At 44.3% G+C, this 23,750-nt stretch overlaps 1 protein-coding gene across 8 annotated transcripts in view; it reads left to right on the top strand.

The window, feature by feature from the left end:
• LCOR (ligand dependent nuclear receptor corepressor) overlaps positions 1 to 23,750 on the top strand; it is a 138,306-nt gene that overhangs the window by 112,258 nt on the left and 2,298 nt on the right. For 6 of the 8 annotated variants that reach the window (XR_006739286.1, XR_006739285.1, XR_006739289.1 and 3 more), the window contains 4 exons: positions 4,834 to 9,368; positions 20,073 to 20,227; positions 20,701 to 20,788; positions 22,456 to 23,694. Coding sequence is in view for 1 of the 8 variants with exons in the window: in XM_045568738.1 (XP_045424694.1) it covers positions 4,834 to 9,178 (4,345 nt within the window). In the remaining 7 variants the exon portion in view is untranslated. Of the gene's footprint in view, positions 1 to 4,833; positions 9,940 to 20,072; positions 20,228 to 20,700; positions 20,789 to 22,455; positions 23,695 to 23,750 lie in introns of those variants that run through there. The other 2 variants (XR_006739287.1, XM_045568738.1) reach the window with 2 other exon arrangements.

The raw sequence follows: 23,750 nt of genomic DNA, 5'->3' as shown, positions 1-23,750 counted from the left end.
TGAGAAAGTTGAAGTTAATTTTAAAAATTAAATATTCAAATGATAGATTAAAATTCATCTAAACTTAGGTGCTATTGAGAAAAATTCTGGAAAAAATGCAGTAGGAAGCTGGGTAATTTAGAGCATAGCCAAAAATGATTTTATTACCATAGTTGTAAGGTTAACTATTATAATAGAGCCATTTAATGATACCTGGACAAAGGTTAGTATTATTGTGAAGGCTCTCAGATTCAGAAACTTAAAAACATCTCAATATGTATATAACAGAACTCATCAGACACATACACACCCTAACAACCACCAGTTACCAGTTTTGTTGTCTCTGTTCCTATCTCAGTAAATGGTGTTGTCCAGGAAGCGTCTTAGATGCCCCAGTTCCCTCCCCTTTCCTTTTGTTAGGAGAAAACATGAAATGTGGTCCCTACCTACAGTCAAGTAGCAAAAAGACAAATTAAGTCAGTAAAAGATAAAAATTACAGGGTAAATATACTGGGCTCCATGTAATTGCTAGTGAGTTTTACAGAACACTGTGGCTTAGGATTTTGGGAAAGGATGCAACCGGTCCAGGTGGGATAGTTGTGAGCTGGCCACTGATGAACTGGTAAGAGCATCCTGCTGCTGCTTGCTCTCATGATGACCTGTGGTTCACCAATACATTGTCCCCAATCCTTTCTCCAGGAAAATGTGCAAATGACCTTTTGTTGATGTCATTTTCTTTCAAGCAAGATTGCCATTGATGTTTCAATACCAAGGTTGAATTGAGACCAGGAGTTTGAGACCAGCCTAGCATAGCAAAACCCTGACTCTACAGAAACTAAAAATAAATTAGCCAGGAGTGGTGGCACACACCTGTAGCCCCAGCCATTTGGGAGGGTGAGGCAGGATGATTGAGCCCAGGAGTTCAAAGCTGTAGTGAGCTAAGATCATGCCCCTGCACTTCAGCCTGGGTGACAGAGTGAGATCCTGTCTCTAAAAAAATTAAAAATAAATGAATAAATGAATGATTCTTAAGTTTGGTGTAGCCTGTGTCAGCCTCTCTGATGCTACTATTTTTTAGCATCCAAATTCTTCTGTATTACCTTGTTCCAGGTTAGAGTTCAGTGGATCCTAATAATGTTTCCTTATTAGTATGTCTTAGCTGTGGAAACACCCCCTCTCCTTTCTAAGATGCTGTGAAATACATACATACCTACCTATGGTTGTTTTTTGGAGTCTAGCTTGAGCCATATTGCCACACTCATTGCTTCAGGGCTGGTTGCATGATCCTTTGGAAAACCATATATTAGTTGAGGGTAATGAAAATATTGAGGTACAAATTATTGAAACGCGGGGATAGCAGCAGATACAAGTCTCTCAGCCATGAAGAACACTTGATAGCACATCACTTCAGAGGAAAGTGATTCCTCAGTTTGCTTCATAGCACTCTGTCTTCTCAGTGCCTGCATGCCTTAATTTCATTCATCTCCACACATGTCGTTAATTCCCAACACCAAAGCTTGCTTCCAGAGCCCAGCCACGGGCATGAAGTAGTGTGCAGAAGATTTTTGCAAACACTTAATGATTACGCTTCTTGAATGGGGGAGAACCATTTATCTCTCCAGTTTTTTCTACAGTAAGATGACATTATATTTCTTAATCTTTTTCACAGACCTTTGTCAACCTTTTTTGCCTTTTTGTGTCTTGCTAAAATGCACTTCAAGTACATTCCTTGATTCATTGAAAAAGCTGTACTGTCTCACTTATTTGTAGTCACCTACCTTGGAAACATCTAGAGAATATCCAGGAACTAGGAACTGAGGAATAAAGGCCTCTGGGTAGCTGAAGTTGTGATTAGAAAATCTATGTACTTACTCATAAGACTGTTCCTCAAGCCCTTATTCAGAGCCTATTTATTTTTACTTAAAATACCATTTTAGCACTTGGGGTATGGTTTCTCAGATAGTAAAAATAAAAGTACTCCACTAAAGGTAAAAGTGGGAGTGCTCAAATCAGCTGCTATTTGGAAGCCAATAAGATGAGAGATTTTTATAAAATATAGGCTACCACTGTGGCTTTTTTTGTATTTAGGAAGTCAAGATTTAGTTAATTGAGTAACTCCCAAAACTATCAGTATATTTCAGTTCAGCGTAACGAACTTCAGTAATAGTGTACATGTTAATGATCCTGAGTATTGAGAAAGAATAAATTATGTTGAGAGATGATGTGATTTTTTTAGGCTTCCATCTGAAAAGTTTAAAATTTTTAAATATTTGGTACTTAAAAGGTAAACTTTAATTATCCAGAAAATTTCCCTTTTGTAGGGAGTAAGAAAGCATTAATACACATTCCTAATCTCCAAATTATTTTCAGTGAAGCATTTTTAATTTGATTGGCTGACAGTAATGGTAACTGATATTTGGGTAAACTTTGTAGGTTTTTCCTTGGAGCAATCCTAAGTGGTAGATGGGGCAGATGCTCTACTAAGCCCCAAAACAGTTAAGTGTTTTGGGCAAGGTCACACAACTAGTAAGTGGCAGAACTACTTGCGGGATATATCCTGTAACACATATTATGCTGTTGGTGCCACCTGATAGATACAGCCACAAAGTTAACTCCTCGAGGGGTCTTTCAGCAGGGACCTTCCTGCTCTCTGCTGCATGAGCTGGAAAGCCTGCAGCTGCACGAGGGGTCTGTTGAGCTCCCTTGTGCATCTCATTGAGTCTGAGAGCTGGAAATGACCCAGTAGGCACTTAGCCAAGTGTGTCTTCCCCGGTGTCTTCCCTGTTCTGAAGGAAGAAAATATCTTCCATTCTCACACAGCAGGAGGAGCTTATTCCACGTTACCTTTTTAAAACGTTTTATTTAAGTATACTATATAGATATAAAAGTACACATATATTAAGTATACCGTTAACACGGATTTTTTCCTAGTTGCTTTTCTTCTTTTCTTCCCTTTGGTACATTTTTGCCCCATTGCCAGGGTGTCCTTCAGAGTTCACCAGACACATGCACCTTTTGTAATACTGCTGTATTAATCTTTTTTCCTAGTGCATTCACAATTCAGTAATCAGTGTCAAGTTTGAAGTAGGCATTTTCTAAGATGTTTCTAGTCTTTCCAGTCTGTGGTCTAAGGCAGGCCCTTTAGAAACCCATGGCACCGCTGAGTAAAACTGCTGTCTTGCTAGTTGTGAAAATAGAAACACAGTGTAACCTTTTCTCTTATAAAGCAGTTTAGATTGAGCAATGGATTTGACTACTTGGTTTCTTGGTTTGGGTTTTTATTTTGTATTTAGACATGTTTCAGCAACTTTTTCACCACCTGGTCTTTAAAGTCTCCCCGAGTCAGGGTCAGAGAAACTAAAATTGAGCACCTGCTCTTTTGTGCTTTGTGCTTTATGTGTGTTATCTAATGTCTCATAATAATCCTTTGAGATACTGGTGTTCTGTCCCAGTTTACAGATGAGGAAACCAAGGTTCAGAGAGATTAAGTGACTTGCCTAATATCCTGTAGATAGTAAATGTCAGCTAACAGTGGAATCTAGGTTTTTTGTATTCTACAACCTGTGCTCTTTCCATTATAACCACACTGCTCAGGGACCAATGGAGGGTGGGAAGGTAGGGGGTGATGTAGGCTGTCTAGAGTAAGCCTTCCTGCAAGGCCTCTCATGACTGGGAGATAAAAGTCAAAGTTTGAAAAAAAAAAAGAAAAAGAAAAATTCGTTAGAAGATATTATCAAACAACATCTATTTAACACATTTATTGAGCTGCCTTCCATGCTCTGCCATGTTTCATGTCTAGTCAAATAATAGTCCCCTGAGGAATTACAACTGTGGGAGAGGATTGAGAAGTTACATAAAACTCCAGGAAATTAGAGCACGCGAACTGCGTGAGCTCAGTAAAACCCAGACATCCAGAAGCACAAAGCAGCTAACAAAAACCCTTGGCTGTCTAAGCAGGCATTGCCTTTAGCCTGTCTTGAACCTAGTATCATCCTTTCACACCACCCCTACTATCTGGGTTACGCTCTGCAGGTCTGTCCTGGATAACTTATAGAAATGGTAGAAAAAGGTTCTTTAATGTAAAATGACTTCTTGTGGATGATTGTAAAATGTGTATTGAAAGTCTGCGAGAATGTGGCAAGTGGGGTTTGTGTGAAGATGTAACGGCCTTGCATTGACAGAGCTGTTCAGTTTACAGTATGGTTTCATGCTATTTCCTAACTTAGAGGCTACAAATCAGGACTTACTTGTCATTCCACCTTTCAATGTGTCTGAAATGTGAAATAATTGATTTCCATTTCTATTCCTTCATGCCCCAGGAAAGGGAGGAAGGATTCCTGCATTACTGTTAGCAATATTATAGAGTCCAGCCAATTGGTCATGCTGAGAAACCATCTTAAAACTATAAGTTCTCTGAGTAGTTCTAAACCAAGATTTATAATATAGTGTGCTGAATTTTTGTCAGTGTTGTGGATTTATCAACCAATGATTATTTAACAGGAATACCCAGGCCTAAAGCAAAAGTATATGTTGACCGATTAGAGTTGACAATGTGGCCCAAATTTTATTTTTTTGAAAAAAAAATTTATTTGTAATATTTATTCTAAGATAATAATGATTTTTGAATGATCATTTAAAAGTCTGAAGGATATTGTCACTAAAAATTGAGAATATAACAGATTGGCCTTATATTTTAATTAGGTCAATACTCCTTATTTATTGAATCAAAAGTATATGGGCAGGCTCAGAAACAGTTTGGGCCAGAGTATGAAAACATCTGGTGAATTTTATAATGTAAAAATTGTTCTTTGGAAAATGACTAAACTAATTCCTTCTTTCTCTTTGTCTGTCTAGTGAGAACTCAACAGAGGCAATAGCAGTAGATTCTAACAATCAGTCGAAGTCCCCTCTGGAGAAGTTTATGGTCAAACTGTGCACTCATCATCAAAAGCAATTCATTCGTGTTCTGAACGACCTGTACACTGAATCTCAGCCTGGCCCTGAGGACCTGCGGCTTTCTGATTCCGGAGCAATGGATGTGTCCACCTGCAATGCTGGCTGTGCCCAGATAAACACCAAACATAAGGAAAAAGATGCTCTGTGTCTCAATATGAAGTCTCCTACTTCTGTAGATTCGTTTGTAGACTCATCAGGCTCTCACAGCCCTCTACACTTGACAGAACAGACCCCAAAGGAGCCTCCTCCTGAGACAAACTCCGTAGATGGAAGAGAGAAAGCCTTGACTATTGTCCAGAAAGATTCCTCTGAACTTCCAACCACTAAACCTAATTCTGGCAGTTCAATGGATAGTTCTACCCTGGGATACCTCACTACATCTAATTCTTCCTCATTAAACTTCCACCATGTCTCTAAAAGCTTGGAGGGGCAAACCACTGGACAGGAGCAAGACACAAATGTGAAAATATGTGAAGATGGTAAAGACCATATGCAGAGTTCAGCTTTAGTAGAAAGTCTAACTACAGTGAAAGTGGCTGCTGAGAATAATGAGGAGGGCAGTAGCTGTATTGTTTCTCAAAGAAATTCATTCAGAGCTTTATCAGAAGAGGCTTGGGACTCAGGGTTTATGGGGAACTCACCTAGAACTGCTGACAAAGAGAACGCTCTACAGTGTAGCTCAAAAACACCTTTGCACCAGGATTTAGAGGCAGATGAACAAGATGCAAGGCCAAAGCAAGAGAACCATCTTCACCCAGTAGGAAGAAATAAGGTGGGTTATCATTTACATCCCAGTGATAAGGGCCAGTTTGATCATTCCAAAGATGGTTGGTTAGCCCCCAGCCCTGTGCCAGCAGTCCACAAAACATCTAATGGACACTCACGAACCAAGATGATATCAACCTCCATTAAGACAGCTCGGAAAAGTAAAAGGGCATCAGGGTTGAGAATAAATGATTATGATAACCAGTGTGATGTTGTTTATATCAGTCAACCAATAACAGAATGCCACTTTGAGAATCAAAGATCAATATTATCTTCTCGGAAAACAGCCAGAAAGAGTACCAGAGGATACTTTTTCAATGGTGACTGTTGTGAGCTGCCAACTGTTCGCACACTGGCCAGAAATTTACACTCCCAGGAAAAAGCAAGCTGCTCAGCATTGGCATCAGAGGCAGTGGTTACTCCCAAGCAGACCCTTACAATTTCAGCCCCTAACCATACAGTAGATGTGCAGCTTCCCAGAGAAGACAACACTGAAGAACCTAGTAATGAAGTAACCTCCCTCAAGGAAGGAGGCAGAGACATTTCATCTGACAAAGAATTTCAAGAGCCTGAGGTTTGCCCCATAATTAATAAACTGAGTCCAAGCAGCTCCCCGAGGTCAAAGGAGATGACAGCCTCCGACCTGGTGTGGCCTCTCCCTGCTCACCTTCCTGAAGAGAACATGCCAGAAGGCAGTTCCACCATCTCAGCTCCCACAGAAAGTGGGATGTCTTCTCCTGAACAAGACCAACAACCAGTTGCACTGCTGGATACAGAGGAGACGAGTGTACCCCAAGACTGTCACCTGATTCCCTCTACTGAAAGCATTTCTGGGGGAGGCAGTGAAGGTGCATCTGGGCCTCATTCTCCTCCTGAAACAGGTAGTAGAGAAGAAAATCCTCTGTGCTCAGAAAATCCAAGTCCCCCAGTGGTCTCAGAGCCTCCTGTGAGCCTGGGACAGGCTGAGGACGACCAGAGCATCAGTCCCGAGGCTGAGACCGGCAACGCTCAGGAGCTGGACACCAGCCCACTGTTGAAGGAAAACAGCACTTTTACTAATGAAAACCCCAGTGAAATTGAGGAAAGTGAGGCAGCAGGTGGTACAGGAAAATCAGAAGAAGACAGTGATGAAAAATGTCCATCAGAAAAAGAGATGTGTGATCCAAACATTGACTCACCTGAAGATAATTTGGACAAGAAGAAAAAAGGTAAAAAATGCCCTGAGGCCTCTGATAGGTGTCTAAGAAGTCAACTTGTAGATTCTTCCTCTGCCGATAGGTGCCTAAGAAGTCAAAGTTCAGATTCTTTCTCTGCTTGTCCTGAGCTCAAGCTTTCTAAAAATCCTGGTGCAAAACGTTCTAAAAAAGAAGAGCAGCCTGGTGGGACGACCCCTGAGGGCTTTACAACCGAGAGTTTCCATGCAGAAGCGCCAGATGACACTGAAAACCCAAATGTCAGTGAAAACCCAAAGTCAGTCCCAAGTCCTGAGAAGGAAGCTGAGGACGAGGGCGAAGGAGGCAGGGTCATCACCAGGCAGACTCTTAAAAACATTCTGGCAAAAGAAGTCAAGGTGGAAGAAGGATCGATTTTCCCCAGCTGTGACCCCGTAACCACAGTTGACCAGCTGCTGCCTAGAGAGAAACTGGAAATCTATGTTCAGTCTAAGGGAGATGAGAAAAATGCCTGTGTCCCCTCAGAAAGTAGCCCTTGTACAAGGGACCCAGAACAGTCAGAAGAGAAGCCAGAGCTCATTCCTGCACCGGCTGCGGAGGAGGTTATGAGTGAGGCAGACAGGGAGGACACCCAGCATAAAGACGACGACAGCGACACCCCATCCAGCTTGCTTGGGTTGTCGAGCAGTGGCAGTGGTGATGCTGCCAAGCCACCAAAATTGGTACCAAGGCCCAAAAGGTTGATATCTTCAACCTACAACCTCAGACATACTCATTCTCCAGATCCCTTGGATGTTGCAAAAGCGACTTCAGAAAAGGAAGCTGCACAAGTAAACCCATTGCCAAAGGAACACGAAGCTCCAGAGAGTGGCGACCCCCTAGATGAGGATGATGCTGACACAGTGGTAGAAGAACAGCCAAAGTTTGTGGAGTGGTGTGCTGAGGAAGAGAACCAAGAGCTTATCGCCAACTTCAATGCCCAGTACATGAAAGTTCAGAAGGGCTGGATCCAGTTGGAGAAGGAAGTGCAGCCAACGCCGAGAGCAAGGAACAAGTCGGATAAACTGAAGGAGATTTGGAAAAGCAAGAAAAGATCACGAAAATGTAGGGGTTCATTGGAGGTTCAAAAGTTTTCTCCTGTTCAGATGCTATTTATGACAAACTTTAAATTATCTAATGTTTGTAAATGGTTCTTAGAGACGACCGAAACCCGGTCTCTAGTCATTGTGAAGAAGCTCAATACTCGTCTTCCAGGAGACATCCCCCCTGTCAAGCATCCTCTTCAGAAGTACGCTCCTTCCAGCCTGTATCCCAGTTCGCTGCAGGCTGAGCGCTTGAAAAAGCACTTGAAGAAATTTCCTGGGGCTACTCCTGCTAGGAATAATTGGAAAACGCAGAAGCTCTGGGCTAAATTTCGAGAGAATCCTGACCAAGTGGAGCCAGAGGATGGCAGTGATGTCAGCCTTGGCCCTAATTCTGAAGACAGCGTAGAGGAAGTCAAGGAAGATAGAAGTAGCCATCCTCCCACAAACCCGCCCACTCCAGCTAGTACCCGGATCCTTAGAAAATACTCCAATATTCGAGGAAAGCTCAGAGCCCAGCAGCGTATGATCAAGAATGAGAAATTGGAAAGCCCATCTGGTCTGGCTGTAGAAAGTAAACAGAGTCGTAAGAGCGTATGCATCAACCCTCTGATGTCCCCCAAGCTTGCCCTGCAAGTGAATGCAGATGGGTTTCCTGTTAAGCCCAAGAGTACTGAAGGAATGAAGGGAAAGAAAGGGAAGCAGACATCTGAAATCTTGCCTAAAGCTGAAGTTCAGAGTAAACGCAAGAGAACAGAAGGCAGTAGCACTCAGGACAGTAAGGACAAGGGTCCTGCGGTGAAAGCAAGCAAAGAAAGGCATGTTGACAGAGCCACCAAAACCTCTGCCACCAAGAGGCCAGCTGCAAGGGACAGAGTCAGCCAACTGCCCAAAAAGATGTCTTTGAAAGAGAATAAAGTGAAGATCCCTAAAAAGTCCCCTGGGAAGAGCTGCCCTCCCTCCAGGAAAGAAAAAGAGAATACAAACAAAAGATCTGCCCAGCCCAGCGCCTCAGAAACACTGACAAGACCTGCCAAGCAAAAGGGGGCAAGTCAATCCTCTTCCAGGCCCCAGAAAGCCACCAGCAGGAAGCAGAGCAGTGGAAAGACGCGGGCCAGACCCTTGCCGAAAACCCCAGAGCGCAGTGCGACCCAGAGGAAGCGCAAGCTGAAGGCGAAGCTGGACTCTTCCCGCAGCAAACGGAGGCGGCTGGATGCAAAGTGATTGGAGGGATGGTAGCCAAGGGGAAAACTGTTCCATAGAAGTAACCTTTATTTTGCATTAACTAAATCTGCTTTTATAAGCTCATCAAGCCTTTCAAATCTACAGTTCACAGAGAACACTGCAATTTGAGATGTCAGAAAATTCGTCTCAGATGGAGAAGGGAACTTGCAGAGTCCTTCTCTGAGGCTGAGTAAGGGAAGTTATATATTATATTCTGGTTGTTCCTTGGGTTTTAAACTGGGAACCAAGCAGTTTTCGTTTTTAAAAGTACAGTGCCTTATTTATCCTTTTTGTTTTTAAATTTACAAAAGCTAAAAAGCTGATCTATGTGATTAAAGGCTTGTATTTTATACTTGATGCACAAGCACTTGTACTGTAGCCGAGAAGACCACCATCATGCACATAAAAGGAGCTTTTCAGCAGCCACCCTGCAGTATCTGTCCATGAACAGACGCCCCTCTTTGCTAACCCCAGCAGTGAACTTCCCTCTCTGTCTTGTTTGTTTGTTTAAAGGATATTTGAAAGCTAAACCAAATCATTATGGTATGTGGAAAATGCAGAAGATTTATAGTTATTATAAAAGATTAATATTTCTGTTACCCCCCCCTTTTAAAAAATCATAGTCATTGTTGGTCACTCCTCTCACCTTTGATCTTTTGTCATTTGAGAACATGTACTCTAAATTATGTGCCCATGGGACAAGAGGTATGTCAGAAGTGTTAATTTTGGTTTATTGACCTCTAAAAATTATTTGCATCACCAACTGTATTACTAATTCTCACCCCCCTCTTCATTTTTGGCCTTGCAAGCTTGCTAGCATGCTAACGAGGTTTCCATCCTACTTTGGGGAAAAAAATCTAGGATTTATTTTTTGATCTTGTAGCTGTAATTTGATGATTAGGATGCGAGTGACTGTTCTCATTTTCTTTCTTATCCCACAGTACTTCCATATTCAAAGAAAGCCAAAATGTTGTTTCTAGTAATAGAAAAGTTTAAGAGTGTGTGTGTACACATGTGTTTGGGTGCATTTGCATGTGGTTATAAGCCACAGATGTCTCCCAACCCGAGTTTTGCAGTAAAATTCTTGCTTCCCCATGCAGTGTGTTAGGGTATCCACGAGCTGAGTAAGCACAGGACAGATGGTTTAAAAATGGCCCAGTGTCTCTATGAGCATCCCCCATACCACTTTGGTAGCAGACTCAGAAAGGTCTAAACAGCACATAGTCATGGAAAGGTCAGAGCAGCCTTGCAGTTGGAGGAAGCAGCCCCAGCATCTCATAGGGAGCCCACACGCCCCTACACGCAGAACTGATGTTCAGCTGGTGTGCTGCAGTGAGAATGTACTTGCTTGGAGTAGGTGTCCATTGGAATGGATTAGCGCCATCCCAATAGTTAAATGCTTGTAGTATCACTCCTGCCCGTATCGTGTCAGCCTCCGTTCCATGGCTCAGAAGTGAGAACTGCCATGTTTGTAATTGATATTGATTGCCTTTCCTGGGTGAAGCCTGAGACAGGCACATTGGTTTTAACTTAGTGCCTGTGACATTGGTCCATTCTAAGGCAGTGTGTACTTGACATTTCCACTGGGCCACTCTGCAAAAAAAGACTTGGTTATTAAAGCCTCAACTAACTTCTTTCACCTGTTCTGCTATCAAAAATCAGCTTGTATGGACAGCTGCTGCCCTTTTTTATTAAAAAATTCTCCATTTAGGTTGTTTCAGATCTCTTTAGATAAACCCAGATGGACATTTTTTATGCAAATCATGATAAAACAGGCCTTCTACCCAGTAAAGGTTTGCTGTATATAATGGAAACTTATGATTGGATAGGACTGGACAAAAAGCATTTGATTCATGAGAAGTTTAGAATTGTGTTGAATTGCATGGATGGTGAAGCTTACTGTCTTGAATGAAGTCCTGAATTTTTTTTTTTTTAAAGTCTCCTCTATATCCCATGAGGTGTTTTGTTTTTGTTTTTGTTTTTGTTTTTTTTCTTTTTAATGTCTTTGACTTTGGCTATTCAGGAGCTACCTATCTTAATGAAACTGCTGAGTGTGTATGCTGGCAACCTTTCCTCAGCATTAAGTTGCACAAAAGCATTAATATGTTTTGAGTAGGTTCATTTAATCTTAAAAATGGTTTTAAGGTTAAAAAAAATATTTTCATATAGTTGTCACTGGATATTGTTTTTGTGGTGACTTAAACAGCTGATGTTTGCCAATGTCAGATGTGCTGATTCCTGTACATAAGAGATACCCCCTTGGCTGCATATAGACTACCTTGTAAGGTGCTTGGATTAGGTTAGGGAGAGGTGTAAGATAGTAAGTGGGTGGAACTTTTCCAGTTCCAAGTTTATAATTCATTCCATTACTTTCCTAAGTCCTTTTTCATTTTTCAAAACTTACTTCAAGATAATAGCTAGCCTGCAAATGAGAAAAAGTATCAATGTGTATGTATTTATTTTATACACCTAACAATGCAATGGATCATCTTCAAAATCAACTTACACTAGATAATAGTGACATTTAAATAGACTGAGATTCTACATAATTAGGACACTTAAAAGTTTAGAATTGTTTTGATATTTGTTGAATCTCATTTTTGCTAATTCAGTTAATTTTGCTAATAGAAGAAAAAACAAAACTTGAGGGCCAACTCTGAAAGGCCCTTTCAGAGCATCTGCTGTAGGTGTAAACTGGTAAAGCAGTTTCCCAGACACCTCCAAGTCCAGGCTTGGTATTGAGTCCAGCCTCCCCTTGTTTTCCTTCCCTTACAAAGACCTCCTTCCTAGAGCCATCTTCAAATGTGGCTTACCGCCAGAAGCAAATGCAGTCTACCCCACATTCCCATTCCGTATCAGAGAGGAATTCTGCTCCCAGGCCTACACCCAGTGAAGTGGCTGTTGCAGTGTTGGAGCTGAGTTGACGACCAAAGGACACTGGCATTCCCTTTGAGTTTCAGGGAGCTGGAAGACGCCTGGGAAGCAATCACTGAGTGGTTGTCATAGCTCCCCCGGAGCTGGGCCTCTTCAGGAGACCCATGTTCTATCCCATGATGCTCCGTGGGTGTGGGAGGACAATATAGAGACCACTCCCTCATTTGGGGTTCAGAGCCTCACCCCTGGCACTTCCGCAGATGTGTAGCAATCTCCCAGTGCACCTGGAAGGCCACACACCTTTGTTCTGCTCCTGAGGCTTCCTGTATAGGAACGTTATTCAAGTCTGTTAATCAGCAGTCGCTGGCCCCTTGGATTCCTTATTAAAGACTTTCCTGTAGCCTGTCTCAAACAGTAATCTTCAGCTGTGGGTTTCATGGCTCATTGTTCCTATAATAGTATGGATAGAAGAGGTGCACTGAGTCATCCCTTCACATACGTGGTGCTTTCTAATGGGGTCCTCTATGCATCACATACTGTGCAGGCAAGTTTCTCACTGTTCAGACAGGGCATCAGTAAAAGGCATCACTTAAAGAGTTAACTCTGTATTGAGGTTTGGCCTCTTTCCTGCCTTATGGTGTGCATTCTGTGGTGAGGGCGGAAGCTGTCACTCATTTATGGCTGGTATTCCTATTGATTAGTGGACCTACAAGCCGAGTAGGGAAAGATAATATGCTCTGTGATGCAAGTTGGAGATACTATAGTGTTGCCATCAGCAAGTCTGAGTCTTGTCACAACACCCAGGACTGGGCTGGAATATTCAAGGTGCTGGCCAGTGGCCCAGGGAGACACACCAGCTCTTTTTGGTTTGAGGTCAGCTTCTATAGGCTCCCTTTTGGCTTCCAGGTGATCTATTAAGGGTCTGCAAACTATGGGCTGGTCGCTTGTTTGTGTAAATAAAATTGTATTGAAACATAGCCATACCCATTTGCTTATGTATCGTCTACGGCTGCTTTCGCACTACAAGGGCAGAGTTGAGAGTTGAGTAGTTGGCCCACAAAGCCTAAAATACTGTCTGTACCTTTCAGAAAAAGTCTGCTGACCCCTGCTTAAGAAAATAATCCTCTTTCAGGAATAAATCTTCCCTGATTTTTCTTCTTCTGCCTCTTTTTCTAAACTCTGTCCTCCTCTTCCCCTCCTTCTTTGTTCCAATTTTGTTCTTTCTCTTACATTTCTTTATTTCCTGTTGCTACAAAGGAGACATGTTATACTGAAGTACCACATGGACTACCATCCCTTACACTTGAGCCACCTTGGCATTGCATCTTCCTTAAATCACCCGTCACAGTTGCCAGAATGAGGCCACCTTATCCTGTAGAGCCAGAACCCCTGAGCAGAGAGGAGCTCAGGCTTATAAATTTATGTGACTAGGCCTGTCACTCACATAGCTTTTAATCAGAACTGAGCCTCGCTTCACTTCTTGTTTATTAGAGTAAGCCAAGACTTTTTTTCTGTTAAAATTAGTTGAGACGACTTTGGTTGGACTTTTATCCTCCGAACATCACATTTAGATGTGAAAAATGTCTTTTCACAGAGTGGAAAAAAAGTCTGATCACAAACCCAAAGCATCATTTATTCTTATATAATATTTTTGGTTGGCTTTTAGGAAAATAAAAATGTGTTGGCACTGATATCTTTTCAGTCATATACTTTGAAAATAATTTTATTCAAGGTAAGCCAACAAATAAAAAATAGAGGCTTTTGAAGTGCTTTAGAGAGAATGATAAAAATTGGAACACATTATGACCTGAGTGTGGCTGAAAAGTTATGGATTATATCTTTAAATCAAATCCAGTCAACTTCCAAGGTATCAATCTTCCCCCGACCCCAAAACTCAAGGATAAGTTTCTATGTTATTTTTCAAAAGGAAGTTGAATGTCATGTCAGTGAAAAAAATTGTCAGTGGCCCCAAAGCACTGATTGTTTCACTTGTTTTGGAACAGGTAATTATTTTCAATTCCTAGCTATTACTTTTATGTCTTAATATGGCTTGATAGCCACTGAAATACTGGAAATTTTAAAAGTATGAAATCATGTTTATGTATATCACATTGGCAAGGCAGTCTTCACGTCCTAGCAGTAAGCACTCTTCCCATGCTTGCTCTCAAGTCCTTTTCAGGGGAAAATAATGAAAAGTATTTAAAGCAAGCAGAATTATGGGAAGCCTTTTGAGACAGCCTTCAGTATCGTTTATCCCTTGAAACATCAGAACGGAGTCCTATGTTCTACAATGGACAGATTAGAAGACGTAATGGTCTGACCTGCTTCCTTTGGAGATAATTGTACTTGGGCAGAAACCCAGAGCTCTCAGGACTTTGCTGTGCTGTCCTGGGGCCCTGGGACCCACCCTGGGCATTTTGCGAATGGTGTCCTTACTCAGGCTTTTGCCCTTGGAATTGAACCAAGGATGGTCAGTTCCTTCCATTGCCACCTCTCCGTCTGATGCTTCCTTTTCCCAGAGCCTCAGTGGTTGATGCTCAGAGCTCAGGAGACGTCCTTTGCTCCACCTTCAGAGGGGCAGTTGTGCAGTTGTGCTGCCTGACAAGCACAATACACACGGCTTTCTCACTGGACTGAGACCATCCCATGTAACATGGGTGCTCAGTGTGCAAGCCTCATGAAAGTATAGACTGCCTATTTTTAAAAAGAACCAGGTACTCATGATATTATAATATGCCAGAGGTTGGATGAGTGGATTTACATTTTTTAAAAAGGCTTATGTAAAAAAGTAAAATAAAATTAACAGAGACCATATGTGGCCCACACAAGCTAAAATATTTACTACCTGACCCTTTGCAGAAAAGGTTTACTGATTCTTGCAGTAGTCATTCAAGATCAAACGGTGTGGGCAGTTAGGCATGAATTTTTTTGTTCACATAGTTCAGCATTGCAAAAATTCTAGATTTTAGGGTATCTTGCCTGTTCATCTCAGAACACTGCTGCTGTTGCACATCATTCCTGAATAATGCTTGTACATTTAAAAAATATATCTCCCCCTTTGCTGATTGCTGATGAATTGTGTACATGCCATTCATTATACCTACTTTAGGATATGTAGTTAAAACTAAAAGTACAAAGTCCTTTAAACTAAAAGTATAGTCATCCTCATTGTTACGAATCAGAGTGAACTCGACTCTGGTGGAGAGACATTCCACTACAGCAGTGCTCAACACACGAGACTTACCAGTGAACTTACAGCCTGGAATCGTGAGTGCCTCTCCCCAAAAGCACAGGGTGTGTTAGTTTTACCCCGAGAGCCCTTCATTTCTCTTTTGTATCTAGTATATTTGCAAGTTTATCGCTCTTTAAGCTCTGGTCATTGCTTGTGAACGTAACTGGCTGGCCTTTGCCTGTTTGAACCTCAAGTCCAGTCCCCATGTTGTCTTAAACACACCAGCATGGCGATGGCACCTTGTCAGCACCAGCAGCTTCACACCGAGCCAGTTCAGGACTCTCCTGCATCCCCTGCTCGTTTTGAGGAGCCATCCTTGGTACCTCCCCTAACTTGTCCCTGTCCTTCTGCCACCAGCCCCCTCCAGGAGGCATCTTCTCTGGGACAGCCCCCCTCCTCCCACGCGCTTCCCTGAAAACTTCCAAACTCTGTATTTTCCTTCTCATAGTATTTAGCCATTGGTTCCAAATGCTGTTCAATTTATCAACTTTTTTCACCCCAATTTTCTATGATCTACACCTCATATTTGTCTCGTAGCTAAAGCTGCAGTATCTGGGAGTTAGTTTGTGGGAAAGAGACTATACAAACAAGATTTGCATAATTTTGTATATTTATACCACAGGTAGGGATTATTTTTAGAGCCACTATAGCTTAAGTTTATTGACTTCACTAGTGGTCTCTGCATTATGAGTAGTTCTTGGAGACTGTGTTAGTGACTGTGGTTCTTGGTACATATATATGATATTTATACACACCACTGTGGAATTTATTTCACTGTGTAAATAGTGATATTTTCCTGTTCAAATGCTTCTATAGAAAGTATTTATTTTAACAAGAAAAGTGTCAAAAGGGCTTTCCAAAATATGTTCTTTCTAGCCACCCATTCTTCCCAGCTACCATGCTCAGCTAATCAGCCCCCAGACCACACAGTGAAGGCAAAAGGATGTGGCCTTGAAACCCTCACTGTATTTGGGCAGATGTGTGAGTGAGCACATCGTCCCACTGTCACCCTGTCTCAGAGCAAGGTGGGACTCCCAAAAGGGGTGTGGCTGTGCCAGGCGTGGCATCAGGGCTCGCCTCGCGCAGCCCACTTCTTGCAAGCACAGCTGGTACATTCAGCTGTACACTCGAACAGCCTGTGCAGGGAAATGAGCCTTAGTTGTAGCCCCTAGGAAATCCAAACCCATACCTGTGGGATATGGAGAAACCACTGGTTGCCTAAAGAAAGTGTTAAGGTGTATGTCTAGTCTCTCCTTTGTGAAAGGCACCTGTTTACACTCGCATTAACCATGGGAGATAAGCATGTTACCTTCTGCACCTTGACGATATTCATGAGCACCCTAGCTCTCCTCCTCTTCCTCTTCCCCCACTCCTCTTCCTCGTCCGCTTGCTCCTTCTCTCTGCCTGTCTCAGCAAGCCTCTGTGCAGATGTGGGCCAGTGTCCCTGTAACTGGTGGTTACAGAATGAGACCATCTGTTCTAAGATGTGGTCGGCTTTGCTTCTCAGGAGTCCTGGCCTGCAGTTCAGAGCACCCCTAGGTGAAACAGAACCAATGCTCTGATCATGTTCCTCCTCCCTGGGCGCCCCTGTCTGAGTCACGTTCCTCGTTGTGCTTGGCTGGCTGGACTGAAAACCTGAAAACTGCAACTCTGGGACTACAGGACTACAGGGAGCTCTGGAACTAGGCTCACAGGGGTTTTTGTCATCCATTTGAACCGTAATTTGCATATTTCCTTATGGCCTTCCTTTGTCTTTTCTAAACAAATGATGAGGACACTTGAAGAGTAATGCTGGAGAATGTTTTTCTAAGATATTATTTGTAAGCAAATCTGATTTTAAGATGAAATGTGAATGGGTAACTAGGTGCCAGGGAATTCAGCACTGAACTAGACAGTCAAAACTTTTGTACCTTTGCAGGAAGAAATATTAATAAATTTTGCTCTCATCTAAATGTTCACAAGAAGTAATGTAAATAGTTTTCTAAAAATATTTATTACATGTGCTGTATACAGATTCATGTTCTGAGTGATGTTGGTTTGCATTGTAGTATTGTAGAAGAATATATTTTGAGCAGTGGACTTCCTTTCATAACACAGTTCACACATGGAGAAAGAACAAAAACCAGCAGGTTGAGAGCTGTTTGGGGCATTTGATCTGTAATGTTACATCAAATCTAAGCTTTAACTGCCCCCTCTTCTCATCTGGTTATGTTATATATTATATATATAGACAGATGTATGATAAACTGGTCAGTGGTCAGTACCCAGATCTGCAGAGCAGATTTCAAGGTGTTCTTTCTGATATGTTGCCCATAAGCAATAAGATCCTAGATGATTACATTTATTCTGGGGCCCACCTTGGCCCTTGTCTCAGAGGATAGGGTAGGGGTAGAACAGCTCTTGCTAAGACCTCTTGCCTTTGCTGGAGAGGTTGCTGTACTTGAATTTTTGCTTCTGTTTGTCTGCACGCTCCTTCACGTCATAGAACTCTAGCAATGGATGAGAAATCTACCAGCACTAGACATATCAAAATGGGCATATAGATTGAAAAATTAGCAATTTTCCATGAATCGGTAGGCTTTCCAGAATCAACTAGAGGCAGTGCTCATTTGGCTATAGAGTAAATGTAAGAACTTTTTACATTAGAAATTTAAGTGGCCAGTTAAATGCCCTTTGGCTATATTTGACCTACCTTTAAAAGCTAGCCCATTTCCTATAAGCCTCCCCTGTGTCTGGGCTTAAAATGCCTAAAACCCTCTTCGTGTCTGGGGTTAAACCATTTAGGTCAGTATAAAGATGGCAGTCACTCTTCCATTCTCCCAGCGTGTCTAGTTCAACAGATTTCTAAAGCTGTTTAGCAGCCTCTCCTTGTGACCGTCCTAAACTTTGTGAAAAATAAATACCCCACACCCAGATAACCATTAATAGAAGTAATGTAGTTTTTTAGACTTTTGGAATATGTCTTCTCTTTTGTATTTATGATGGTGTTTGGAATTTTTTACTAGTGTTTTTTTAGATTGAAGTGGGTGCATTAGAATACAACTTTCCATTGCTGAGCCTGAAAGCAAGCAAGAGGAAAGAAATTGACCTATATTGTATCATTGGGGAGGTGACTACTTCTTGTGGTGGGGGCGGGGGAGGGGCATTGTAGATTATGTGGGGGTAAAATAGAATTTTGGCCTGAGGCTCCCCAAGTCCTTGTATTAAAAATCCCCTTATTAGCCTCACTTAATCTCAATAGAAGCCTGCTGTTTACCCTCAGGGAACAAGTAGTTTTCAAAATTGAGCTCCTCCAAGGTCATTGGCCAATGTCTATGTGCAAGCATTGGTCATTTTTGTGAACTCATGGCATTATTTTCCCATATACTATGATATTAAGAAATTCAACCCCAACCTGTATGAAAAGCACAGCCCAGGGTCCTAATTTAGGCTGGAGTTAATGCCTTTGAGGGGCCAGGGGGTCATAGGAGGCCCTTGCAATTTAACTGAAGCTCAGGTGCCATGTTGGATTTTTGTTCTTTTTTAGGCCACGACCCTTCTGAACGAGTTTAGGGCAGGGGCTGCTGATCCAGCTCTGGATTCAGGGAGCTCTAACATGAATCTCTACCGTTCCTTTAAAGGTCTTTCTGGTTCCTCCCAGTGTTGTCATTGCCGAGGTCAATCTCGTAGTTGTTCAGATGTGCTCCTTTTTGCTGTCTTGTGAGTCTTAGCTAGTGATCCAGACACCCAAGGACAGGGGTCTCTGTACAAAGTGTGTGCTCCTGGCCTGCGTGCAGGTGGTCTTTCCGAAAGCATTGAAATGAGAAATTCTGCAGATGGTAACCCGGAAGATCAGTGTGTATCTCTTGGGCCTGGATCTCCACTATGTTAGTGAGTGTAGGAATATACTGTGTCTTTAATGGATGAAAATTCAATGTATGCTGTGAATTTGTTGGTTTGAAACATTGAAAATTTTTCATTAGACAATGTTTACATACCTCACCTGAAGAACCTTTGAGAGTGTATATATGAAATTTAAAGATATATTAAGTTGCTTTAAAACAATAATGTATAGCTATAAAAGTTGGAGTTATTTTAACTTTGAATATGTACCAAGTCTCTTAAATATTGAACTCTTGTAGACTTTTTGTGCTTCTGTGTTTTACTTTCCTATTAGTCCATGTAGGAAACTGTGTTATTGTTATTGGTAAAGGGGCCCTCACTGAAATCCAGGCTTGGAAGGATTTCCTGTGTTGTTTCAGATTCTCTTGTTTGGTTTTGAGGGATGGGATGTGGAGCCAGAGGATGTGTGGGAGGGGTTTCTCTAACGTTGACATCTATTCCGTGAGCTTTTTCAAGGCGCTTATTTTATTGCAGCATATTAAACTTCTTTGATATGAAAGCATGTGAGTGTGTGTGATCACTGGAGAGGGCCCAGAACGCACAGGAGCCAGACATGCACCTCGCAGCCGACGCAAAGCTGATGAGTTGCCAGAAGGAACCGTAGAGCCACACTTCTGTCCCAACCAGGTGCTGGGGCTTAAACAAACATTGTTTTCTAACCTAAATCATAAATCACTTTGTGAGTTATGCCCAGCTTCAGGGACAAGCAAACGCAATGGAGGAATCCTTGGGAGTCCCACGGCAGGGTTGGCAGGTGCCGGTGTTCCATCCCGACACGCAGGGAGCAGTGCGGTTCCAGCTCCTGGCCTCAGGCAAGCTCTCCGTAGCCCTGTTGGTGTGTGGCATAAAACCCCTTCCATTTGCTACTGTGACCTGTTTCCTTATGTTCTTTCAACTCTGCTTGAGGTGGGCCAAGTTGAGGCAGTGGGCCAGTGATCCTGTGAGATGAGCTGTGATTTCACTAACAAGCTTGTGTGACAGAGGCCAGCCCTGCACGGAACTGCATCCTGGAGCTGTCGAGCCGCCTTCTGAATGTGAACCTAAAGTATGTCCTATGCCAGGTGAGGAGTTTGCATTGTTACTGTAGACCCACCTCCCTCCGGGATCCATCCTGTAGTAAGACAGCTGGACACTGCCCCAGCGTGTGGTGTGCCCATTCCCTCGGCCGGGGCTGTCCTTCATGCATTCGTACACACACGTGTACAGATACAGATAGATATTGGGGGTTTTGTTGGTTTGGGGTTTTGTTTTGCCATTTCTCTTTGCTGAAGATTTACTTTTTACAGTGAAATTTGCCACTGATTTTACTTTAACTCAGAAGTTACAAACTGGTGGCCCACAGATGTTTCTTTACCCCAGTGTTTAAAAAAAAAAAAATACTTTAAAACTGTGAGATTTGTTTACATTGAAAAAAGATGATGATCTGACCAAATTAGCCCATGGTAAGAATCAGCTGGTACTCAGATTAGAAAATGTGCCCTTCAGGTCACCAAAGTCCCTGTGTCAGTTCCTATGTGTCACTTTTTCTTTACAGTGGGGAAATCTGTCTGCGTACCTGCTGCTGTATCGGAAGTGGCAACCCCATGATGGCCCCGGGGCGTGTGCCCACCTGGCTGACACAGGTAACGTACTGGCCACTCCAGGCACTTGAGCTTACGGCACTATTTGAACCCATTCCCTCTCCACACCCTGTTCACTACGTTTCCTCCACAGTCCCTAATCGTCTTGAAGGCACTGGCCACTGTCAAGGTGACCCCTGTGCTGATAAGGTGTGGCTTGTGTGGTTGTCGCCATGGCCCAGTTTTCCAGTGGCACATCAGTCCGTGGTCCTGGCATCAGAGGAGAACTAGTCATGTCCCTTTACTAGCAGGGACCTCGCCCAGCCTGTCTGCCAGGGCCTGGCCTCACCCAGACACACAGGTCTTGCATCCTACAAAAGAGAGTGCAATTTTCTAGTCTGAAAGGGTGATAGAACCACTACAGAAGTGTGTTCGCCTCCTGTCCCCACCTATCCCTAAAAACCACTGTCCTAGAGACAGGAAAGTAAACCTTGCAGGACATCTGAGAAGCCACACTGTTCTCTAATCTGTTGCCCTGATGCTCCGGAACCCTCAGTGCTGGATTCAGTATGGGTGCGGCTTGTGTACAAGTTTACAGAATGTCGGTGTCATGGCAGACACTTGGGGGTGGGGAGGGAGAGCAGCCTGCCCAGCTCTGTCTCACACTGACGGCCCCGGGGGAGCTGTGCCACGCCGGGCCCCGGAGCCCCTGCCTTCTTCAGAAGGAACGGATGAGGGGCCTCCTTTGCCACTTTGGGAAGAGCAGAGAGTTGCAGGGCAGATGTCCCATGGTGCTCTCGGAGCCATCCCTTGCTTGTGGCCAGGGTGTCGTGGGCCCAGAAGCCCTTGTGCCCTGGGAGGGAACGTGCTGGCTCACCTCAGCTAAGAAAAAGAGATCAACGAGGCAGGATCTGAGTGAATCGATGTCATGTTCACATGGAAGACAATAGACAATACCAACATATTCTAAAACCACACTTCTAGGGAAAGGGCAGGTGCAGCTCCCTCACGAGCCTGTGCTAAACCAGTCTCTACAAGAGTCAATCCAAACAAGATTACAGAAACCCCTGAACAAAACATGTCACAACCACATAGCATCTGAAAATCAAAACGAGACACTGGATGTTGACTTTAACATATAAAAATACTATAACAAAATGAAATACAAATATATATTAGAATCTGTAAGTATTCTGTATAAAGAGATACTTTCGCGGTTAGGCTAACAGCAGGCAAAGAGGAGACAAAGTCTGGCCTTTTCCATTTCCTGACCCCTTCACGGGTGCCCCGCTGCTGTCACCAGTGGCGCTGCCAACGCAGCAGCTCCCTTGGGACTTGCCCTGCTGTGTCCCTTCAGTGTGCGGCAGATGCAGAGGGAGCTGAGGGTCTTTACCATGGGGGGCAGGATGTGCAGAGGATTTCTCAGAGGGATGGCGTCACGGTAGCCGTCCCTCGGGACTTAGCCTGAATGTGAACAGGCCACATGACTGATGGCTCAGGTCCTTGGCGATTTGCCGGCTGGTGGTCACGGTGGAGGGAAAGTTGGTCCTGGGCACACGGCTGTCACCTCAGCCCTCGTGGTGGGTCCCCTCACCAGCCTCCACTGAGGAGCAGCGCTGCTGTGCTGGCGGCTGGGCACAGAATGGCCGGCAGGGGTGGCGTCCTGGGAACACACCCGCCAGCCTCTGCACGGGCATCGCCAGCCACAGTGCCCTTTCCACCTTCCGCAGAGTGAAGAGGCCTCTTGCCAGTCAGTGCCCTTCGAGCCCGGGAATTGGCTTCTCCAGGGCAGTGGGGAATGGTGGTGGCCCCAGAAGCCACCTTTCTCAGGATGGGTGAGTCCCAGGGCACATTTCTTCCAGGGAAGGGACAAGCTGGCTGCTTTTGAGCTTTTCTGCGCTACTCAGCCTGCTGCGGCTGCTCTCCAGGGTCCCACAGTGGCCCAGAAACGCGTGAGTGAGGGGGATGCTGTGCGGGGGTGGGGGGCAGCTGCTCAGTGCCCTGGAAGGTGGCGGTGGGCACTGTGGCCTTGCTCAGAGCTACTAGACAACACAGCCCAGCCCCCAGGGGAGGGGCACATCCCACCGAGAGGACCCTTCCCCAGGCAGGCAGGGCAGGGCCCTCCCAGTCACAGGGATGCCAAGACTCAGTTGTGGCTTGAGTCCCGCTGTAACGGAGCACGACAGGCTCCTGCTTGGGGGAGAGCAAGCCATCCGCTAATCGGCATCAGGGCTCCCCCCGGCCCATGGGGGTGGGGCACAGACACAACCCCTCCAGCCCCGCCCAATGCACCCCCAGCCCTGCCTTCGGGTTGCAGGTGGAGGGACCCAGGAAACCGACACGCTCACGTCCCTTGCCTCCCTGAGCTCCCCAGGGGCACACCCTGTAGGGGAGACATCTGGGAAAGAAGAGTGTGACTTTTCTTCCCTTTAGCCAACTCACTATTTGGGCTCAAAAGTCATCTTTCTACGTTTCCACTCTGTATGGAACAGAAGCCCTGTATTCAGACAGTCGTGTACTCAGTGACTGTTCGAACACCAAGTCCTTCATCGCTAGCACCGAGCGTGGGCAGCTGGAGCCCGGGCTGGGGTCTGTGGCCGGAGTCACTGGCCGGCTCAGCTGTCCCCCGGGCATCCTGGCCGCTCCTGCGATGCTCTGGGGTTAGTTCAGCTCTGTCTGTTGGGGCAGATCACCCCCAGTACCCAGCCCCGGGTTAGGCACATAAATACTTGTCTATGTGATCAGTGAAAATGGGTCTTCTAATCCCGGCCTCCCTCCCGAGAGCACAGTAGGAGAGTCTGCACTGCGCCTTTAGTCATCCCACCTCCCCATTTTACAGCCCAGGAGCCCGAGGCCCAGGGGGAAAAAGTGTGCCCAGAGTGACAGAGCCACCGGCCATTTCCTGACTCCTGGCCCACCGGCCCTCCCACTGCTCCCTTCCAGCCTGCAAAGGGCTCTGGACCCATCAGGTAGCCTAACCCAGGTCCCCACACCTGTCCTGTGCCAGTGGCTCACTGCCAGCCTG

The sequence above is a fragment of the Lemur catta genome, chromosome 14 (genome assembly GCF_020740605.2).
Source record: "Lemur catta isolate mLemCat1 chromosome 14, mLemCat1.pri, whole genome shotgun sequence".
Classification (NCBI taxonomy): domain Eukaryota; kingdom Metazoa; phylum Chordata; class Mammalia; order Primates; family Lemuridae; genus Lemur; species Lemur catta.
The sequence above is the reverse complement of the archived record's forward strand: the minus strand, read 5'-3'. Positions and strand labels throughout refer to the sequence as shown.